This window comes from Barbus barbus, assembly GCF_936440315.1.
Source record: "Barbus barbus genome assembly, chromosome: 37".
Lineage (NCBI taxonomy): Eukaryota > Metazoa > Chordata > Actinopteri > Cypriniformes > Cyprinidae > Barbus > Barbus barbus.
In genome coordinates this window covers 18154913-18176585 of record NC_136715.1, presented here as the reverse complement: position 1 = coordinate 18176585, position 21673 = coordinate 18154913, and the positions used below count along the sequence as shown (strand labels likewise).

Sequence of the window (21673 nt, the reverse complement as noted above, 5' to 3'; positions counted from 1 at the left end):
AAACTAAGTTACACATCATGTTCTCATGCAGAAACATGTGAAACCTATAAAAATTATGTGAAGCGTCACGGTTAACCTGCATTGATAACAGATGAGCGCTCATATGCATATACAGCTCCCGGGATTTTGTCCACAGCATGATAAGACCACACGTTTTAATGTATTATTTGATTATTTAATACTCAGTATTTAACTTAAGCGCTGCAAGCCATGCACATGCAAATTACAGATTTTCTGGTATGCAAAACAAATACTTTAAAGGAATACCTTAGCAGCTTATTGCCGTTACCTTGGCAGCCAGCAACAGCACAGCTTAACCCTCCACACATAATTATATTTAGTTATATTGACAAAGTCGATCTTTTTTTTTTACCCTGTTTTAACATGTATTTCTATGGAGACAGGCCGTATCTGGTAAGATGGCGGATAGCAGCGACAGCACATAATATCCACGTTCTGATTGGTCAGATCGCCTGTCAATCAAGCTCTTTGCGAACGATCAATTATAAAACTCTAGCTTAAAGGTGCTGTATGTAAGTTTTGGACTCTTCTAAAGCCAAAAAATAACATAATATGTTTGTAGATATTTAGGAAACATGTTACGTTTACATAGCAGTTTCTCTGAAAAATAATGCTCTGAAATGTGCGTTCCGGGAAAGTTCTGGGACGGAATGTCTTTGTTTTTGCAGTATCCATTTCAACCATAGATATATAAATACGTAGATGCCTCATTAGCGACTGTTTCTATGGGCCGCTATAGGTAAGCCGTTTGCCATATTGCAGCGGTAAACTTGACGTCATTCACCATACTGTAGGTTCGCACAGGTTTTTACATACTGCACCGTTAAGTAGAATCCCAGCTAACAAAAGAATGTTGGTAATGCAAACATTCCATTTGATCTTTTTCCATTAGCTTTTATCCTAACGTTTTGTGAACGTTAAGGGAACATTCCATTTTATCATTTTGCAAACATCATGGAGACGTTACTTCTTGAATCTTTGAATGTTCAAAATAAGTAGTAATATTTAAAAATGCCAGACAAATTTGGAACTAATACATTCTTTTTGAGAACATTATTACAGACCAGATAACTTTGAATAGCGTTTTATCATCGTTACTGCAAGAACATTTGTTTGAAACTTATTAGCTGGAATTATGCCGTAACGCATTTCTGGGTGGCTACGTGTTCATTCAGAATATGACATAGGCCTACGTAAGCAAAACAGAATATTGACTTTCTTGCAGATTTTAACCATCAGGAATGCAAATAAAGATCTTGATGGCGTCACCGAACAAGTTACATTCTGAAGAAAGATAATGAGCAATTTTTTAACTTGTACCATGAGTCAATAGGAACATAAAGTATTTTTGGATTTCATGTTGGATTTATGCCATTTCCTCTATTTTAACCAGACTTGAGTAGTTCTTGTTACAGTTGTGCTATTAAAGCCTGTTGTCATCTCATGTTTCTCTGTGAAATCTAATTCAGTTCAGCTCCTCTGACATGCACACTGTAAACGCGTTTGTTTGTTTGTCTCAGGTTGTTAGCACAGCTCGATGAGACGGAGAATGCGTTTGAACAGTTCTGGTCGAGGCATCACCTCAAATTAGAGCAGTGTTTACAATTACGCCACTTTGAGCAGGACTTCAGAGAGGTACGATGCAATGGATGTGCCTCTGTATACTTAGTTGGCAGTCATTATACCAAATATCCCTGGAGCGGTTGAGTAGTCAACCAAGCTGAAATTGGTCTGTTGCATCTGTTGTATCAGGTGAAAGTTTCTCTGGATGACCTGACGGAGAACTTGCTGGGCCTGTCTGACACTGGGGACTGTGTGGCTCGGGTGGATTATCTACTGGGGGATCTGAAAACTTTGGAGGACAAAGCTCAGGTCAAAATCTTTTGAATCCCAAATTAGGCCTGGTATCCAAAGCAGTCCATTGAGTTTACATAGTGGGCTTATCAATAACCAGTTGTTCCGCTGGCTGGGTTAAACCAGTAGTTTCCCCAAACACTGTATAAATGCATATTTATATAATCCTGTACACTGCTGGTCAAATTAATAATGAAAATAAATGAATAATACATCATTTTTAAAAGATATTTCTTTTGCTCACCAAGACTGCATTTATTTGATCAAAATGACAACAGAATAAAATAACTGTAAAATAACTGTTTTCCATTTTTATATATTGTAAAATATAATTTCTGTGATGGCAAGGATGCATTTTCATCAATCTTCAGTGTCACGTGATCCTTCAGAGATCATTCTAATTTGATGCTCAAGAAACATTTCTTATTATTGTATGTTGAAAACGGTTGTGCTGAGTAATATTTTTATTGAAGCCATGAAAGACTACCAGAAAGTTTGGATTAAGTAAAATAAGGAAAGTCAAGTGACATTTATAATATTTAAAAAATACGGTAACACTTTATTTCAATAGTCCACTAATAGTTTTAACTTTGCAACTACATGTCAACTAGCAGTCATTAGAGTATTAGTAGACTCTCTGCTTAATATCTTTTAACACTTTATTTTGATGGGTCCACAACATACAACATACTGACTATGAGAAACTTTGCAAGTTTATGTCAACTTATTCTACTAACCTAAACCTACTGAGAGTTAGTAGACATGTAGTTGCAAATTAATGAGAATTAGTTGACATGTAGTACAAAGTTACTTATAGTTAGTAGAATGTCTAAAGTGGACTAACAAAATAAAGTGTAACCAAAAAGACTATTTATTCACATTTATATATATTTGCATTTTTAAATGGTTTTATTAAAATTAATCTTTCTTTTGTTTTAGTTTAGACATATGTTTCCAAGAATTAAAACCACAAGTGTATCTTGAAAAGACCAGGAGTACTGGTTACCAGGGCAGGTTTTGATGCTGATTCTGAACATGGAATGTTGGTGGGAACATGGAATGTTGGTCACCGCCAAGATTTTTAACTAACTTAACACCACCAAGCTTATCTAGAAAGATAAAGCATGTTTCTTCTTGGCCTTTTTCAGAATGCCAAGAACGTGCAGGTATTGTGTGAAAGTATGCGGTAAATAGAACTGAACTTCAAGAATGAATAAAAGACACAAACATAACCCATTGTTGTTGTTATGACACTGCAAGTCAATTACTAGTAACAGTCAAGACAGCATTGTAAATCATTCTTCATATGTTGAGCTTTGTGTTTATTGATCTGTACAGGAGTCTTTGGAGAAAGCTCAGCTTCACGCTCAGCATGGTGACCAGCTGATTCAAAGTAACCACTACGCCGTGGACTCCATCCGGCCGAAGTGTGTTGAACTGCGTCGGATCTGTGACGACTTCAGCAATGAGGCCAAAAAGAAACGTGACATTCTGACCAAATCACTTGAAATCCACAAACGAATCGACGAGGTTCGTGAAACAACACACACCCTGTCAAATGACCACACAGGCACATTAACATTGAGTTTGTACCTTGGGGTGATTGATTCCAGACATGGAAAAGGTTTGATTTTGAGAGATGACATGCAGGTTGTCAGAAGACAAAGACATTTACAAAAAAAAAGAAAAAAGTTAAAACAGTAAGACTAGTTTCTGCATTATATATCTTTATTTAATTTTTTAATAATTTGCCTTTTTACAAAATTTTATTTCATATAAGAGTAAAACAAGAAAAAGGTTGAGGAAAATAAACAAAAATATAAACCAAATAATATTTTTCCGTGCAAAAATTGCGCTTATGCACTGTATATAGTATATTATTTATATACTATTATATTATCTATTAATATTCTGAATTAGCTTATTTTTATATTTTCTGTTTTCATTTTAAGTTTAATCAACGTTTTAATAATTTATGTGCTTTTGTTACTTTTATTTATTTTTAACTTTCAATTTCAACTTTATTTCAGATAGTTGCTAAGGCAACATCAGGTTTAATCTGATTTTTGTTTTAAATTTTCAGCTGTTTCAGTTAACAAAACAGTTTAGTTTTAGTTTTCCGCAGTAAAAAAAAAGAATTTTCAAGCAAAACCAAGATTACTGAAGTATGTTTTACAAGAAAATGCTAATTTTTCTGCTTTAAAATATTGTTTAATTCAGTGTGTTACTGCTTTGTAATTGTTTGTGACATTTACACAATAATAAATATGGTTTCTATAGCATTTTGTTTTTTCAGTGTAGATAACAAATAAAACACCATGTGTGGGTGACTTAAATTTGATCTGTGTTTGTCATAAAAATTATTATAACAGCTTTCTTTAATCAGTTTTATGGATATAATATCACCAAATTAAATGATTTTTCTAAATGAAATTTTAAATTGGGTCCAAGAGAAATAGATGCACTGATGTGCCTCTGTGTTTGTGTGTTGGCAGGTGAACCAGTGGTGTGAGAGTGGAGTGTATCTGTTGGCCTCTCAGGCTGTAGACAGATGCCAGACACAGGAAGGTGCAGAAGCAGCGCTGCAGGACATCGAGCGGTACATGAATTCAGCCAAAGAACAGCAGCTCAGTCACCTCAAAGACCTCAGCAACCAGTATGAGATCGTCCTCTCAGAGTGGGTCAAGGTACAAATGAATCAGTTTACAGTTGAACACTTTTGTATACAGTCAAATCTAAAATATACTTTTAGTAATTAATCAAATTGCTGGTAACACTTTACATTAAGATTCTATTTTTTTCAACTACATTAGTTAACATGAACATTTAATAAAGAATGTTATAGCTAATTTTAATTTCAACATGTACTAATAGATTTTTAAAATCAAAACTTTTATATTATATTATATTTAATGAACCTGAGGTAATATGAACTAACAAAGAACAGCTGCATTTTTATTAACTAACATTAATAAAGATTCTTATTGTGTTACCAAATGTTTACTATAAAATATTCTAAATGACATAATTATTATATTAAAAATATTGCATATTATATTAATTTGTGTTGAAATATTAACATCTCAGAATGTATAATTTTTTTTATATATCCTCCTTTTAGTGACTGCAGCAGTTATGCTGCCTTATTGTTCATTATTCAATGATTGAACTAGAAATAGTACTGAATATTAAATATTTATCATTTATTTCAAATTTGCTTTAAATTTTAAACTAGATGAATCCCAGATTTTAGAGCCCACTGTAGTTGTAATGATACCGTTCATCTGTTTCTGATAAACGACTGATTTTATGTATAATCACTGTTATCTCGTCCCATGCAGAGCAAAGCTCAAACTGCTCTGAAAAGGCTGGATGACGTTCAAGAGATGTTTGAGAAAAGACACGCGAGTCTGAAAAAGCTTTCTGCAAAGCAAACAAGGCCAGTGCAGACAGTAGCACCTCGACCAGAATCTTCACCAAAACGTACTTCACATAAAATCTCACATCACACTGCACCTAGTAAGTTTAAAAAAAAACAACAGGTCTATGTTGACTGAAATGCGTACATTTGTTTGTAATCTTATCACTTAACCTTTATTTTCCAGAAGCATGTCCTCGTTTCAGGTTTATAACCTGAGGATTAAATGCTCAGGCTTTATTTAAAGGTGATATATCATGAAAATCTGACTTATCCAAGTGCTATAATCAGGTCCTCAGTGCATCTACCAACCAAGGAAACGTGGAAAAGATTAACCCAGTAACTTTTTTAGTAAGCCTTTTTCTGCAAACTTCTGAAAAAAAACGAGCGTGTCTGATTTCGCTCCCTTTGGTGACGTGGCAAAGGGATCTCATTATAATATTACTGCCCCTTAATCTGTAAATTTCCACCCGCTGCGCCGTCATTTTGATTTCGCAAGCTACAACGGTGTACCAGTTCTAATGCCATGGCGAATGTTTGAGCAAAACATGCTAACTGTTCTGCCTTTGGCTGCACAGACGAGCACAGACCACTATTTAGTCCCAGCCTCAGAGACAGAGCAGTGGATTTATTGATTTATTTACTGTATGCTGCTGCCACACAGATCTAAAATAATCATGCCATTTATTTCCCAGCTGTTTACCTTCACAGACATAACTGACTGTTTTTGTAACTGGTGTGTGTTTTAACGTAAACCTGTGTGTGAACGAGAACTTAGTTTAGTGCTCACATGCTGTGACAGCCGCTTTCTGTCTGTGTGCGCTCAGAAAACCCTATATCAGAAGTTTAAAATAATATGGTTTAAAACGCATGATTTCATTGTGATAAGCATGATAATCAGAACCAAAACAGATGTTTTTAGCAGGTACGAGCTGAAATGGCGCAGCTCTATTCTGGAATGGGGCCGGGAGCAACATCTCATTTGGATTGAAAGAAACAGGCACGAAAATCAGAGTGTTTCTGCTTCCACTCAAAATAGGCATTTTCAAAATGATATAATAAATTATCTGTGGGGTATTTTGAGCTGAAACTTCACAGACACATTCTGGGGACACCAGAGACTTTATATCACATATTGTAAAAAGGGGTATAATATGTCTCCTTTAAGTGGAAAATATGAATGCATTCCAGCTTGTTTAACTCTGTTTTAAACTCAACAGCATCAAATCGCAAAGCTACAGAAAACTCCTGCGCCAGTAAGCAGCCCAGTGACGCAGAGCTGGCAAAAAGGAAGAATATTCGAGCCAAAGCCAAAGGTGGCATCAAGGTATATAAGTTTGTGTCATTTACATGGTCAAATCTGAAATAAATGCCAAGTTCTGTCATGAAACTCTAGATGGTGCATGCTGATGAGTCGTTTATTCAAACTGATGGTATTCCAGCGTTAAACTACTTGGCACAAGCTGATTGGTTCATGTTGCATACGCAGCCAATGAGCTTGCTGCTTTACAGTTAAATGGCTCGTTAGCATCCACTAAAGCATTTCGCAGCACGCTTTCAGAGTTCCTCTGAAATCCTCATCTCCTCAGCTCCACCTGTACAGATCTACTACGGATTATTATATATGCTGTTTGTGCAGCAGCAGTATGTCTTAAATACTCACAGCACCGTATCTGCATATGTATTAGGAGTAGCAAATTCCTGTACTTGCTTGCAGCAGAAGCAGCTGCAATAATCTACAACTACAGCAATAACCAACAGCAGTAGCAATTTAGCAGCAGAAGATGTAGCAAATCTATTCTGCCAAGACCAACTAGTGTACATTGTCTTATCGATTATCATGCTAAAATCTTCAGAGAGTTGTCATGATAGAAATATAATTTTTACACATCTAATAAGCATTTGTATGTATAAAAACCTAGTTAGCCTGGGATTAGATCTTGCCTCTAAAATATTTTACTGTATACATTCAATTCAAACAAAGCCATTTTCTTTCATTTGAATCTTATAAAGTTTTTGACCAGTGTCTAGTTGCAGTTACAGTGTCAGTGTATAGCTCTGTCTTCCTGTGGTTTCTCACAGATTGAGGTCATGCATGAAGGAGGGCAAGGGGGGTCGAGTCTTGTCCTCATGAACAATGAAACAGAAGAGTCACTTTCAAACAGACGCAGGTAAGAACATGTCTTCTGAGAAAGAGCGTCTCACAAAATATGGTCAAGTATATTTAGTGGTGTCAGAGATTCTCTTTATGAAAAGTACAACACTGTTTTACCCATCTGAATTGATTTTAAGGTACTTATTTTATAGCTAGATTAAAATGTGTCTTGAAGCTGTAAATTGAAATCAATCCAACCAATCCAATCCATTTCTTCTAATATTTATATATTTTATTAAGCCTTTTTTCCAGTTTAGTTATATAATAACTAAATATAGTATATACTATAAATAATCCTATATATAAATAACAGCAGAGCAACATTTATACATTCACCCGAAAATGAAAATTCACAACTCACTCAGCCTCAAGTTTTTCCTAACACATTCAACAACTCCTTGTGAAAATAGCCTATTCTGCTTATTGGGCAAAATGTTTTCATGAGAAACTGACACCACCAAAGCAGTGACTCAAAGTCTAATGGTTTGTGGTGACACACATTTGATCATACATCTGACGCAATTTCTGGATGTACAGTATTAACTAGTTTGGCAACATCTTATATCTCACTCAGAACATACAGTAAAGTAAATCACATATCTGGTTAATGGCTCAGGACACAGCATTTTTGACATCAAATAGGTCAAGCAACATTTAACTGATGGGTCTCCAATTGTCACGGTGCACACACGAGGGAGGACACAGGAACACGCAAATGAGGAGGTAAACTCAAATAACATACTTTACTGAAGACAGGACAGGGCAGGACAAGGCAAGGCAAACACAGACATCAAACACCGGGGATAACGAGTAGACCAGACGAAATGGCACTACACAGACAGGACTATAAATACACAGGTAAATTAACGGACACGGCTAGACTTGAATAAACTACTAATGACATGAAACAAGAACATGAAACAAACCAAATAAGGACACAAGAGGCAGGAACACATGACACACACGACAGAGGTCTGACACCAATACTGTTACTTTGCGTGATGCACTCTCTCTTGTATTTTGGACTACCCACGACTATGATCTCTAATTTTACAACTCGCCGCTTCTGCTTTTTACATTATATGCTGCTATATATAGGTTTTTTAAACTGTGAAATTTATATTGTGAAACATCTGTACTTTTGCCCTGTAAAACCAAAGTGTGATGTTGTTAACATTTTGGTTTTTGTAGCTTGTAGCTTATTTTTGATGTGATGGCTGAGCAAACTATCAGTCTTCTTGCTGGTATCTCACGCAACATACTTTTTCATGTGCATACTGATGTCTGTAAAAGCAACTGACCTTATGACCTCTGCTTGTAGAAATATCAGTCTTCCTGAAAAAGTTTTGCCAGGATGCGAACTTAACAGACGTTTTTTTAAAGGGGTCCTATTATGCTCTTTTACAAAGTCTTGATTTTGTTTTGGGGGTGTACTAGAAAATTTTCTTATGCTTGGTGGTTCGAAAAACTCATTATTTTTCACATAGTTTACATTATTACAATACCTTTCTCCCCAGCCTGGCACAAACGGCTTGATTAGTTCCAGGTTTGACGATGGCCCGTCTTCCGAAAAATTAAATGTGTTGTGATTGGTTAGCTGACCCAGTGCATTGTGATTGGCGAACAGCTTAGATGGTGTTTCAGTACTGCCCCGCCCCGCCCCTTGCCAAAGCAGCAAGTTCCATCTGCTCCGGTATAGTTAAGGATGGCGTCAATATTGCCATATCACTTTGAGCCAGATTCAGACCCCGAGAATATTGAACAAGAGGATCGCACAGAACCTTTGCATGCACGGATATAATCACATTTTAGATACAATGTCAACAACCGCTTAAAAATAACTCATTTACTATATACAGATAAGTGCAAAGGTAATATGTATTATGCTTATTGTTCTTTAATTCTAACATTATAACATGAATTGCAGTGAAACTCTTATACAGTTGAATTTATTTATACCATAGTCTCATAAGTGAAGTGTAAATTCTGCAGATTATATCATTGCCCTGTATTGTACTGTCAGTAATTTAAGTGGGAACTGTTTTATCTTTCAGCAAAGCTTTTTGGCGAAAACAGAACTGTACTCCCTCATGTTGTGGAAGCTGTCCTCAGTAAAATACACAGCACACAGTACCAAATTGGGGTTATAATACTCAGGAACAGAGTTAAAAAATAAATTCCAACCACTGTTTCCTGACATTGTCTGCTTTAGGAAGGAAAAAGACGTTTGGGGTAAAATAATCATTGTCATCTTGTCTGATGCACTCATCCAAGCTAACCAACTACGACCTTGAATATTCCCACCCCCCAACCATTCGAATTTCTGTTGATGGGATTTATTTTAATTATAAATTAAATTTTGTGATATCACAACACCCGAAAAAAAAGTCTGTAGTCCAAACAAGCCGTTCGTTGTCATTTTTGAAAAGGGATTTTTAAAAAAACGAAATATCTCCCTTTGGAGTGGACTTTGAGATTTGTAACTTTGTAGATCTTTTTTATGCCCAAACATACACACTACACACTGACTAAAATTCAAAAAGTGAAAAAGCATAATAGGACCCCTTTAATATTTGGTATATATTTTTAACTGCTCCCAAACGGAATAGATGTTTGTAATAAATTTGTTAAAGATATTTAAGAAAGAAGAGAATATACCCACTTCTTCCTTTTTACACATTTGGCAAGCTACAAAGTTTCATGCATTATGAAAAGTTCGGTAACACTTTAGAATAGGTAACACTTGTTAACTATTAACTATGACTTTTCCCTCAATAAATTCTTAATTTGCTGCTTATTAATAGTAAGGTAGTTGTTAAGTTTAGGTATTGGGTAGGATTAGGGATGTAGAATAAGGTCATGTAGAATAAGGCATTAATATGTGCTTAATTAGCACTAATACATGGCTAATATTCTAGTAATATGCATGCTAATAAGCAACTAATAGATGTAACCGTAAAATAAAGTGTTACCAAAAGTTCTACTCTCTGCTCGGTGTCACGGTGCACACAGCAGGGATGAACGAGGAACACGGAGATGAGGAGTAAACTCAAAATACAGTCTTTAATGACTCCAAACAAGGCAGGGCAAGACAAGGCAAGGCTGACACATACAGGAACACCGGGGAGTAACGAGTACACCAGACGACACGAAACTGATCAGGCAGGAACTTAAATACACAGGCTAATTACACAAACACACCTGGAACAGAATTAACTAATAATCACATTAAACAAGGACAGGAGACGCTGTTCCAAGTGTTGTAATGGCAGTGACTGGGTGTTGAGATTCAGTAGTCCAATAGAAGTCCAAGAAGGTGCATGCATCCATCATAAAAAGTGCTCCCCATGGCTCTGTGGGTTAATAAAGGCCTTCTGAAGTGAATTGATGCAAATGTGTTAGAATAATATGCATATTTTAAACTTTATAAACTGTAATCTCTAGCTTCTCTCTAACTGTTGCGTGTACATGAGAGAGTGGCGTTCCAGTAGATGATGTAGGCGTAGCGTAAGAATATGCTAGTCTCACAAGAGCCAAGTTGACAACAAAGGAAATCCAGTCTCCTCTTGGCTTATATCAAAATGATCTGTTATTTTTCTTTACAAATCCTCTGCGCTTCCGCGTTCAACACTTCTTACCGGAGCTTATGCTACGCCTATGTCCTATGTCATCTGCTGGAACGCCACTCTCTTGTGAACGCATGAACGGTCATTTTCATTTTTGGGTGAACTATCCTTTTCATTTTTAACCCTAAAACAAACAACAAGGGCGCTTGTGTTTAGGGTTCAGATCGTGGAGAATAATGCACGGCAATCGGTTTTTGCAAATAAACTCTTCCTATATATATATATATATATATATATATATATAACTTTGTTGGGAAATTACCCCCACGTGCCTAGAATGCTAGTGCATCAATCTGCTTGTGCATTTTAAGTGTGCATAAATTCATTGAACAAATAGGGAAATTACTTTATGCAGATGTCTTACTGAGTCAAACAACGTACACTTTATTCATGTCCCCACCCACAAGCTCTGCTCTTTAGCATTTAAACCACTAAAACTTAACCGTAACAAAAACTCTTTCAAATATCAAAGACTTAAATAAATAAATAACAAAACAGCACTTCATTTCTTCCCTGTTTAATTTTAGTTCATGCAACTAAAGTGATTCATGTAGTTTCAACACAAATGGTGTTTCTTTAGCATATTATAATTAACTAAACCGAATGCACCGCAAAAATAATTTGAGTATAGGTTTCGGCACTACTGTTGTTGTTAAAATAATCTAGAAAAAAATTATTTGGTACAAGAGTAGTCAAAGAGAGAATCAAACTGCTTTAAAAATGATGGAATTAACACTTTAATTGATTTTAATTCAGAATGATAGTGGGAAATAAAAACACTTATGTACATTTTTGGCAGTGTTTTCGCATTCTGAAGTTTCATTCTTCTTATTCTAATTATTCTCAGTTCTTATCACACATTACAGTATGAAGAATAATATTTTTTGTATTTGGTTGATGAGATTGAGGGTTAGTTGTCATGGTAATAATGTCACAATGCAATACATCTGAATAGGCTTAGATTTACTGTAGCAAAATGTAACTTGTTAAAATCTTCCTTCACAAGTAGCACCCTCAGTTCATTAAAATGTTTGAAAGCTTTAAGCAGAAGCATATGACCTTTGCAACATGACAGAAAGTTAAGACACACTCTCTAATAGCAAGCCACAGTGAAACATATACTTTCTTAGTAGCGAAATACAGTCTTAATGCACAGGAACTGAAACTAGAATATGCTAAAATGTCAAACCCCATTTCCTCCCATAAACGATGGCTTTTATTATGGTGTAAATGGTTTGGGGTTTTTGTTTTTTGGCCAAGTGGCAGTATGTTCACGATGATAAATTTTTAAAATAAATTAAATGCTAATATTGCTTTTAATATTAGTTTTACTAGTACTAAGTATTAATTAAATGTTATTATTCATTTTCTCCTTATCCTTTTTTAGTTTCATTCTCATTCTCAGTTCATGATAATTCTTGAGTATTTTTCATAACTGTAATCATACAACACAGTAAAATTACTATGATATTTTTTTCTACCATGACATATAAATTCTTTATTTGTCTTGCAATACAGAGATGAGAAATGGAAAAGAAAAGTGCAAAACAAATGCATAGGGCGCACAGCTTTTAACTTTATTGGGAACTGACAAAATATTTAACATTTAAAGCAAAAGTAAACAAAAGAGAGAGAGAGAGAGAAAAAAATGAAATACTGCTCGGACTTCATAGCGCGTCATGTAAAAGCTGCCATGCATGAATACGTGTTTGTAAAGTACGGCTTACAAAGCAGCCTCATTTTCACAGCCGTACAATAGAGTTTCCCAACCAGTCCAGATGAAATACTTTTTACTTGCGGGGCGGTCGCAACCTTCCATAGGTACCTAATATCGTCCTCGTGTCCATGAGAGGTGATCATTTTTTCATAGATGCATGGGTGATAGGGCGTTTTCCCTTCACCCGAGAAATAAACGTGTTCCTGAGGCGAGACACCTGCTGCAATGGCACAGATACCCATGAAGACGTCATCGATATACATAGAGGCGTTCAGAGACAGTGTGGCCTGATAGATTTTGGCTGCCACGTCGCCAGAGACCACGTACCCCGCACCGGCGGTGTAATCTGGGTAGGAAGACCACTGGTACATGTCGAAGGGCATGTAGTATTTACTGTTCCTGCGGCGCACGGGAGGCGCCCCCCTATGAACGTGGCCGACCCAAAGGTTGCGCACGTTCTGTCTTCTGAGGTCCTGAAGGTAGCGCACCAGGTTGGGCAAATGGATGAAGACATCGTCATCCGCAGTCATGAGGAAGCTGGCATGGGCGCAGTTTTCGTGCGTCCAGCGGAACTGAAGCAGCAGTTTCACAGTGAGGTTGTGGAATGTGTCAAGGAAATCCTGCTGAACCAGGTCACCGTGGTTCATGTGCTCCTTGTGCAATATGTCCTGCAGTGAGCTAACAAAGCGCGCCACAGGGTGAACTCCCATAGCAAACACTACTTTGACGTTAACGCCCAGCTTGTGACTTATGTAGGACTCGTTGCCCCAAGTGGAGCGAATAGCCTGTCGTCTTCTGAAGTTTCCTGGGGAGGACTTCACGAAAAGGAGAAGCAGCACGTCTTTGTCTTTACAAATGTCCTCGTTGTTTAGCAAATAAGGGAAGCTACCAAACCTGGAGGCCTGCTTTGGGCTGACGCTGAGGCTTTTGTTGATGAAATCGTAGCTGTTGATTAGGTAGCGGTAGGAGTATGATTTCACGTGGCTCACAACGCTGTGGTCTACATGGTCCCAGCAAACCATAAGGACTGACATGACACAGCACATGGAGACAAGCTGTAGAAAACGCCATTTTCTCACCCTTCTGCAATTCATGAACATTCTGCTTAGCTGCGCACGATCTCAACCCGTCTCTCTTGTCAAGTCCATTAATGCAATCCAGGTATACTGCTCTCGATGATTTTCCAGGACTGGGTTTGCCAGTCGTAGTCATCTCCGTGCAGATGTGCTGGTAACCCAAAACATTTTCCACCTTTTTGTGTCCTTTTTCTTAAACTTTACGCAAAACGTCAGTCAGTCAAGAAAATCCACTGTATGGCATTAACAATGCATTTGTGTTCTGTAAAGAAAGAAGAAAATTTTGATTTCAAAACAGGGATTGCAATGATTTAAAACTAAAAATAATTAAAAAAATTTAATGTATATACTATATATTTAAACTCTAAACACTGTGTGCGTGTGTGTGTGTGTGTGTGTGTGTGTATTTACACACACTACAATTAATGAAAAATTGGGGTCAGTAAGATTAATTTTTTTTTTAAAGAAGCTTCTTAGATGCTAACCTGCTAACCAGGGATGCTTTTATTTGATCAAAAAATACAGTAAAAATATAAACTATTACTATTAATATAAAATATTATTACAATTTAAAATAACTGTTTTATATATTTTAGATTCCTGTGATGGCAAAGCTGACTTTTCAGCAGCCAGAGGTCTTCAGTGTCACTTGATCCTTCAGAAATAATTTCTGATATTTTCAATCCTTCCGAATTCTTTTTTTCAGGATTCTTTGCTGAATAGAAATTGAAAAAGAACTGTGTTTATTTGAACTACAAATCTTTTGAAGACTTTACTGTCACTTTTGATCAATTTAATGCATCCTTGCTAAAAAAAAACCCCAAAAACCTTTTAATTTCTAAAACTTAATTTTTGTTAATTGCAGTCACATATAAGCCATTTGCTTTCAAAACAACATTCCTCTTTAACAAATGCTGCCTGTTTGCATAATTTTTTACGAGAGCTCATTGAAAACCTTGACCATGTGGGGAGACTCGGTGAATCGATCTTGTGAATGAAAGCAATTGTCGACTCAGCGCTACACTGAATAAAAGGATTTAAACCACCGAACACGCTGATCTGCTGAGTGCTGTACAAAACATTCACGACCGCGAAAAGATCATTACAGCAGCAAATCTACTCAAAAGGCACAACCCAACAACAATGCATGTCATAATATCCCACAGCCTAAACAGCTGAGTGCCAGGAGCAGAATGGATCGTCTGATAAACTGGATCACCTGCTCACACCAGCCGCTCCATGCAATTATTAGTTTCACATTAATCTGCATGACCGTCCATCCCATTGTTAGTCATTTTGATCAAAACTTGCCTAAGAATGAAATGCGTATATTTCATTATGTATTACAAATAAAGTTATATGTAAAAAGATTGTTAATGTAGATTTTAATACATTTTGCATTGCTTTACAAGTGAAACTGGTTTCCTTATTCTAACCTTCACTTCATTTTCACATGTGAATTTATTCAGCAATTTCAACATTGTTTGACTTGCCTTTAAACAGTACATTTATACTGTGTTTAATATAACACATCACCTTAGCTAACAGTGTTGCCCATTATATCCCAGCCATCACACCCTCTCTTTTGACGTTATCAGTAACGATTCTCGGTTATGTGTGGATTTAATTTTATATATCACTGAACACTCCCTAAGTGACTCCTATGAAAAACACTCCAAGCAAAAATTCATATTTTAACACAGTCAATCATATGATACTGACAGCGTGTTTAAAAGAACAGACTGATTTCATCAGAAAAAAGTCTTTTTTTTTAGCTCCACAGTAACGGTGTAAATTTAGCATGAGGTCTCGGAGCCTCGACCAGTGGAAAGACTTTTTGTACATGGCGTCCAAAAGTCAAATCTCTTAGCTTTTTTTTCAGAAAAGATCTCCACACAGAAACTCTGATTAGTCAAAAACAAATGACTTACCATTGAGGCCCATCCATGGTGTAGTAAAAAAATTTTAAGCCCTGGACCTCAGTTGTATTGTGGCCATCTGTACTGAAAGCAGTAGTGTGTAGCTGCTGGTGGAGCTTGTATTTGAATGGGGGTGTTTCCTTATGGGTGGGGGTGGGAGTACATGCCTCTTTTTAAACATTGGCCAATTTTATCATACGAACAAACTGTGAAAAGAGAGACTTCTCTGACAGAATTCGGGTCATCTGATTCCTCAGCACTATAAATGCAAGTCATCGTGTTATTGGAGAAGTGGATAAGACCAAATAAGATGCAATAAAATCTGATTTCTGAAGGGTCATTCCAGGTGTTATAGTAGCTAGGATGTTATAGGAAGAACAAAATATTTAAAGGAAAGGGAAGTTTCACCACACTGACCACACACCACTTCCCTTTCCCATACTCAGAATTTGTGCTCTGCTTTAACACACCCAACATTAACTGAGACAGAAGTGAAAACTGAGCTGCCCTTTTGTCTGTTATTTCCAGATGATGTTTCATTAACATTTGACATTTAGCAGACGCTTTTATCCAAAGCGACTTACAAATGAGGACAATGGAAGCAATCAAAATCAACAAAAGAGTAATGATATGCAAGCCTGTAACAATAGGCCCAGTTAGCTTAACGCAGTACCCATAGCAAGGTTTGTTTATGAAATTATATAATAAATAATAAGAAAGCAGATGGAAAAAGAATAGAGCAAGCCTTTTTTGATTTTGTTAATAGTATAATAAATGAAAAGAAAACAAATAGAATACGAAACGATTAGAAAAGCTAGTTTTTTTTTTTTTTTAAGAATAACGTTAGAATTAGTATAGAGAGAGCTAGAGTTAAGAGGGTCAAATAAAGATGGAAGAGGGCTCCAAATTGGCAAAAATGCCAAAAAGTTCAAATATTTTACAAACGTTACCTTCTGCTATATAGTAACTGAGACCTCGAGGGGGAGTTTTGTTAGGCGACCGTTATTTTAGAATGTTTAGCCTTATTGTTTCCATGGCGACGCGTCATGCTTGTCATGTATGACACCTGGGTCGTTTTGACTTTTTATTAGTAATATTCACAAATATATATTATGATATTATAAAATATCTGATATTCCGATTCTGAAATATGTGCAAGTAAATGTATTTGGTACAGTGTTTAAACACTTTTATAATGACCGTGTTAGTTGGGGTAAAGGGCGCCGCCATGTTAGTTCGCGCTGAATCCTAACTTAACGTTACCTGTGTTATTAACAACACGTAAATTCATCCTCTCCTCCCGACACGCGTTAAAGTAAGTCTCCGGTAAACTGGGAGAAGAGCAGAGTAAACTTTATAGTTACCGACACAATCTGTATGTGATATCAGTAAAACATGTCGTCAGATTATATTTGTAAGGATCATTATTGCTGTTTCCACAGAAGTCAGAGTGTATTTTACAAACTATACATGTATGGTTTTGCTAGTACTTAAATGCCTGAGGCCTAAAATAAGCATTATATGGTTGAAAACACTGAATGGTTGTGATAAAGCGAGAAATTAAGCAAATTTGAATTCAGCAGTTGATCACGTGATGCACTGAATGTTGTAATCAAACCATTGTGTCTCTCATCACACCAAAGTGCTGACGTTTGTTTGACAAAACACTGAAAGCTTTTTTCTTTTGCCCTTTCTCAACAGCCACATAATGAATGAGTTGATTGAGACTGAGAGGCTGTACGTGGAAGAGCTGCAGAGCATTATAGAGGTACAAGATTCAAGAGTTTTTATTTGTCACATACACAATTATACAGGGTATAACCAGCAGTGAAATGTAGGTGTTACATGTGTCGGAATGAAAGAAACAGGAAATGTTGTTGCAAAGGTGTTGTACATTGTAAATTCATGTAGCCTACTGTTGAAAAGTTTGGTGTTAGTAAGATTTATTTAATTTTTTTTAGAGAAATTGACCCTTTTATTTAGCAGTGATGCATTAAATTGATCATTGGCGATATAGACTTTACAATGAATTCAAATGGTTTTGATTTTGTTGTTCATCTGACAATCTTGCAGCACAATTGTTTTCAACATTGATAATAAGAATGTCTCTTGAGCAGAAAATCAGCATATTAGAATGATTTCTAAAGAATCACGTGGCGCTAAAAATAGAGTAATGGATGCTGAAAATTCAGTTTTGCATCAATTAATTACATTTTTAAAACATATTTAAATGTTGTAATAAAATCTCACACAAATCACAAAAAAAGACTGATTTTTAGCAGCCGGCCCTAGTCCGTAATTTGTCAGATTAATAAGTATTTGCTGAAGTTCAGTTGTTCATGTAATGAAAATGTACGTCAAAACAAGTGCATCAGCTATAGTTACACTGCCCTCCAAAAGTTTGGAAACACCCCTGGCTAAGTGTGGTTTTGGACGATATCAGCATAAATCCTTGTCATTTTTTGGTGCAAATACATTAAAGTAACTTGACATTAGCATTGAAGACCAGCAATAAAACATAATAATGGCAAGATATACATGTCAAAGTCAGACATGCCCCTTTGCCAGCTGTGATGCCTGGCTACTGGTTTAAACTTGGCCCAGGTTTTTAAAAGATTTTTGGGTCAGCACACCTTAATACTGTAGCTTCAACAATTGATTGCCAATTCAAAGTCAATGTTTGAATAAACTGACAGCTCGGATGCCCAGATTTTTTTCTATGTATAAACTGTTTATGTAATAAAATATATTTTGTGTTTGTCCCTTATCAGTGCAAAATTATAACAAATTAAAAAGGATTCATGCCAATATTGCCCAAACCCCACTTTTCTAGGGTGTTTCCAAACTTTTGGAGGGCAGTGTATATCAGTTAAATATCTGTGGTGCAGTGTTGAAATATTTGACTGCGGTTTTGTTTGTCGTGTTTATTTTTGTGCAGGGATATGCCGCTGCACTGGATGACCCTGAACTGATCTATTTGATCCCACCATCTTTGGAAAACAAGAAAGAAGTACTCTTTGGAAACCTGACTGAAATCTACGAATTTCACCAGAAGTAAGGAAAATGATTTTCTGACACATGTTGTACTTTCCAACATTATAGGCAGTTTCTAGCTGCTCAGAACTAAGGTAGAGCACCTATGACAAGCAACAAACTTGCTACCGTACCAGTTGGTTGATCAGTTTGCACCAGCTACGTGGAAACCAGCTGCCGTTTCAAAACCCGCTAGCAGCTCAAGATGGATTTTCCAGAAGGGACTGTTCCCATGTCCGGTATGAACTACACCCTTCCCCAACATGACTCCACATTCCTGACGAGGCTCTTAGGACAACTGGTTAGGTTAGTTTCTTTTCCGATGCTTCCCGATAGAGGAAACTTCACACCCAAATCATCTTATCCAAAAGGTTTTTTTGTATAGTGAGCCAGAGACGACACAATAGTGTGTCGGGAATGGGGGTGTGGTGGACCATAGGGGTTGGCTGGCCCGTTGTTCGGCTGGCCTCATGCTACCAATTATTGTTGTACAGTTCATTGTCTCTCACCTGGCGTCGAGTTACAACACAGTGCAGGATTGTGACAATACCAACCCCCATAGCGGGTTTGTATGTCTCCCCATCTTTCCTCAGCACCTGTTTCTATCGCGTCAATCGGGTGCAGACAAACAGCCGCTTATCATTGCCCATCATTCCCAGCTGTAGCCTTGTTTTTGTGCTTTTACAGTCACTGAAACATGTCATCAGGTCAGTAATGAAAACCGTGAGTCCTCAAAGGCTTTTGTGTTTGTTGTTGATATTGGATATTCTGTATTGATTTGTTTGACGGAGATGAAAAATAAACAGGCTTTTCTTAGAAATAATCATGTAATGATTCAGTGGAAGGAGAGCAGAGGGATTGTTCACCCAAAATAATAATAATAGGAACATTAACGATTACAATAGGTGCCTACGCACCTTCGGTGCTTGGCCCCTAATAAAAGGAGAAGTTTAGAAGAATGATAATGCTACGCTTTTCTATATAATGAAAGTGAATGGTGACCGAAAATGAGACTTAAAATGTTTTATTATATTATATTATATTAATATCTGCTGGTCCTGGAAAAGAGTTGTGTGAACTGCTTTTCCCTGCCTTTTGTCCTCTCATTACCTTCAGTCTTTTATTTGTTTCTGTCCTCATTTGTTCCGTTATATAACTTATATTTTGACAGGACTTTTCTCAAAGAGCTAGAAAATTCTGTGGAAAAGCCGGAGTTAGTAGGAACGTGTTTTTTGAAGCGGGTGAGTGTCATAATTCTGATGTGCTCTATGAAATACAGTACAACTACAGTATGTGAAATGGGATACTAAAGCTTGTCTCCGTCTGCTGTCTTACAGAAGGAAGAGTTACAGATTTATGAGAAATATTGTCAGAATAAGCCACGATCGGAGGCTTTGTGGCGGCAGTGTGGGGACAGTATGTTCTTTCAGGTGAGGCTTATATAAACAAACCTATATATATACAGTATACTATTCAAAAGTTTGGGGTCTGTAAGATTTCCTAATGTTTTTGTACACATTTATCTAATCAACAATACAGAAATATTGTGATTTTCCTCTGATGCAAAGCTGCATTTTCAACATCACTACTCTAGTCTTTAGTATTGCAGGTTCATTCTGATATCCTGATTTGCTGATCAAGAAACAATTGTTAATATATTGACCCCTTAACTCTAAACAACAGTCCCTTTCCTAGTAGAAGAAAACTAGCTACCTTTCCAATGTTAAAAGAGTTTTAATGATTTTTGATTGTAGGAGTGTCAGAAAAGGTTGGACCACAAGCTTTCATTAGATGCATATCTGCTAAAGCCTGTGCAGAGAATCACCAAGTACAATCTGATGTTAAAGGTAAGTCTTTTCCCATCTTTTTCCAGTTTGCTGCATATGTTTGTATATCAAGGTGGAGATTTCTCAGTTGACTTTTTATTGATTTTAAATTACGCTAATGTACTAACACTTAACTTCCACCCATTTTATATGCAAAATAAGACATCATTTTTTCACACACATTTCTCAATCCACTTATTTTACAGGAAATGCTGAAGTGCAGTAAGAACTCAGAGGGCACCACAGAACTGGAGGAAGCTCTGGCCACAATGCTGGATATCATCAAATCAGTCAATGACTCTATGCATCAGATCGCCATAACTGGTTTTGAGGTTTCTGCACATCACATTATGTGGATCACAGTAATTTGCATGTTGAACAGATACAGTATTTGAAGGTTAGTATTTTGCACGTTGTGCACCTGCTTTTGTGTGTGTGCTAATTTAAGTCTTGTATATTATTTCAGGGCAATCTGAATGATTTGGGAAAACTGCTCATGCAGGGGTCGTTCAATGTTTGGACAGACCATAAAAAAGGTCACAGTAAAGTGAAGGACTTGGCGCGCTTCAAACCCATGCAAAGACATCTCTTCCTCTACCACAAAATGCTTTTGTTCTGCAAGAAACGTGAGGAGACGTCCGATGGCCATGAGAAATCCCCCTCCTACAGTTTTAAACACTCATTAAAGGTGGGACCGACACCATCAGAGATTAGTGCATGGAAGTAATCAAATGGTTAACATCTGGCTATACAGAATGAGCTTCATATCTTACACTGAATGCACATTTTGTTTTTGAATAACGTGGCAACTTCCTATTTGCTTTAAGTTTTCAGAGCAAATATTTGACATCTTGATTGTGACATTAGACATGAATTAAAAAAAAAATTCCTTCTAGAGTGGCCTTGTCAATGTGGCTAATTTTGAATCAGGACTTGCCTATAGAGCAGACATTTACATCGAAATCATCATTATCAGTGTATCAAAATGATGAATATGTGGGGCAAGCTAAAAAATAAATACATTTTTG

The 21673-nt window shown here is 36.6% G+C and overlaps 2 protein-coding genes across 5 annotated transcripts in view; one reads left to right on the top strand and one right to left on the bottom strand.

Annotated features, from left to right (window-relative positions):
- Window positions 1-21673, top strand: part of LOC306856858 (guanine nucleotide exchange factor DBS-like) — a 57368-nt gene that overhangs the window by 19444 nt on the left and 16251 nt on the right. For all 3 annotated transcript variants that reach the window (XM_079396369.1, XM_079396368.1, XM_079396370.1), the window contains exons 9-22: window positions 1542-1656; window positions 1774-1893; window positions 3214-3405; window positions 4371-4562; window positions 5217-5394; window positions 6514-6620; window positions 7376-7464; window positions 17488-17554; window positions 18725-18840; window positions 19991-20060; window positions 20157-20249; window positions 20574-20666; window positions 20852-20977; window positions 21112-21333. In XM_079396369.1, coding sequence (XP_079252495.1) covers window positions 1542-1656; window positions 1774-1893; window positions 3214-3405; window positions 4371-4562; window positions 5217-5394; window positions 6514-6620; window positions 7376-7464; window positions 17488-17554; window positions 18725-18840; window positions 19991-20060; window positions 20157-20249; window positions 20574-20666; window positions 20852-20977; window positions 21112-21333 — 1780 coding nt within the window. The remainder of the gene's footprint in view (window positions 1-1541; window positions 1657-1773; window positions 1894-3213; window positions 3406-4370; window positions 4563-5216; window positions 5395-6513; window positions 6621-7375; window positions 7465-17487; window positions 17555-18724; window positions 18841-19990; window positions 20061-20156; window positions 20250-20573; window positions 20667-20851; window positions 20978-21111; window positions 21334-21673) is intronic.
- On the bottom strand, window positions 11578-16810 carry LOC306856859 (lactosylceramide 1,3-N-acetyl-beta-D-glucosaminyltransferase A-like). 2 transcript variants are annotated; one of them, XM_079396371.1, is made up of 2 exons: window positions 15799-15886; window positions 11578-14129 (listed from the first exon to the last, which is right to left on the bottom strand). In XM_079396371.1, exon 2 carries the CDS (start codon window positions 13889-13891, stop codon window positions 12752-12754), a length of 1140 nt encoding a protein of 379 aa, XP_079252497.1. In that variant the 5' UTR covers window positions 13892-14129; window positions 15799-15886; the 3' UTR covers window positions 11578-12751. The 2 variants fall into 2 exon arrangements, with proteins under 2 accessions (XP_079252497.1, XP_079252498.1); XM_079396372.1 differs by lacking the exon at window positions 15799-15886 and adding an exon at window positions 16737-16810 and having other exon boundaries at window positions 11584-14129.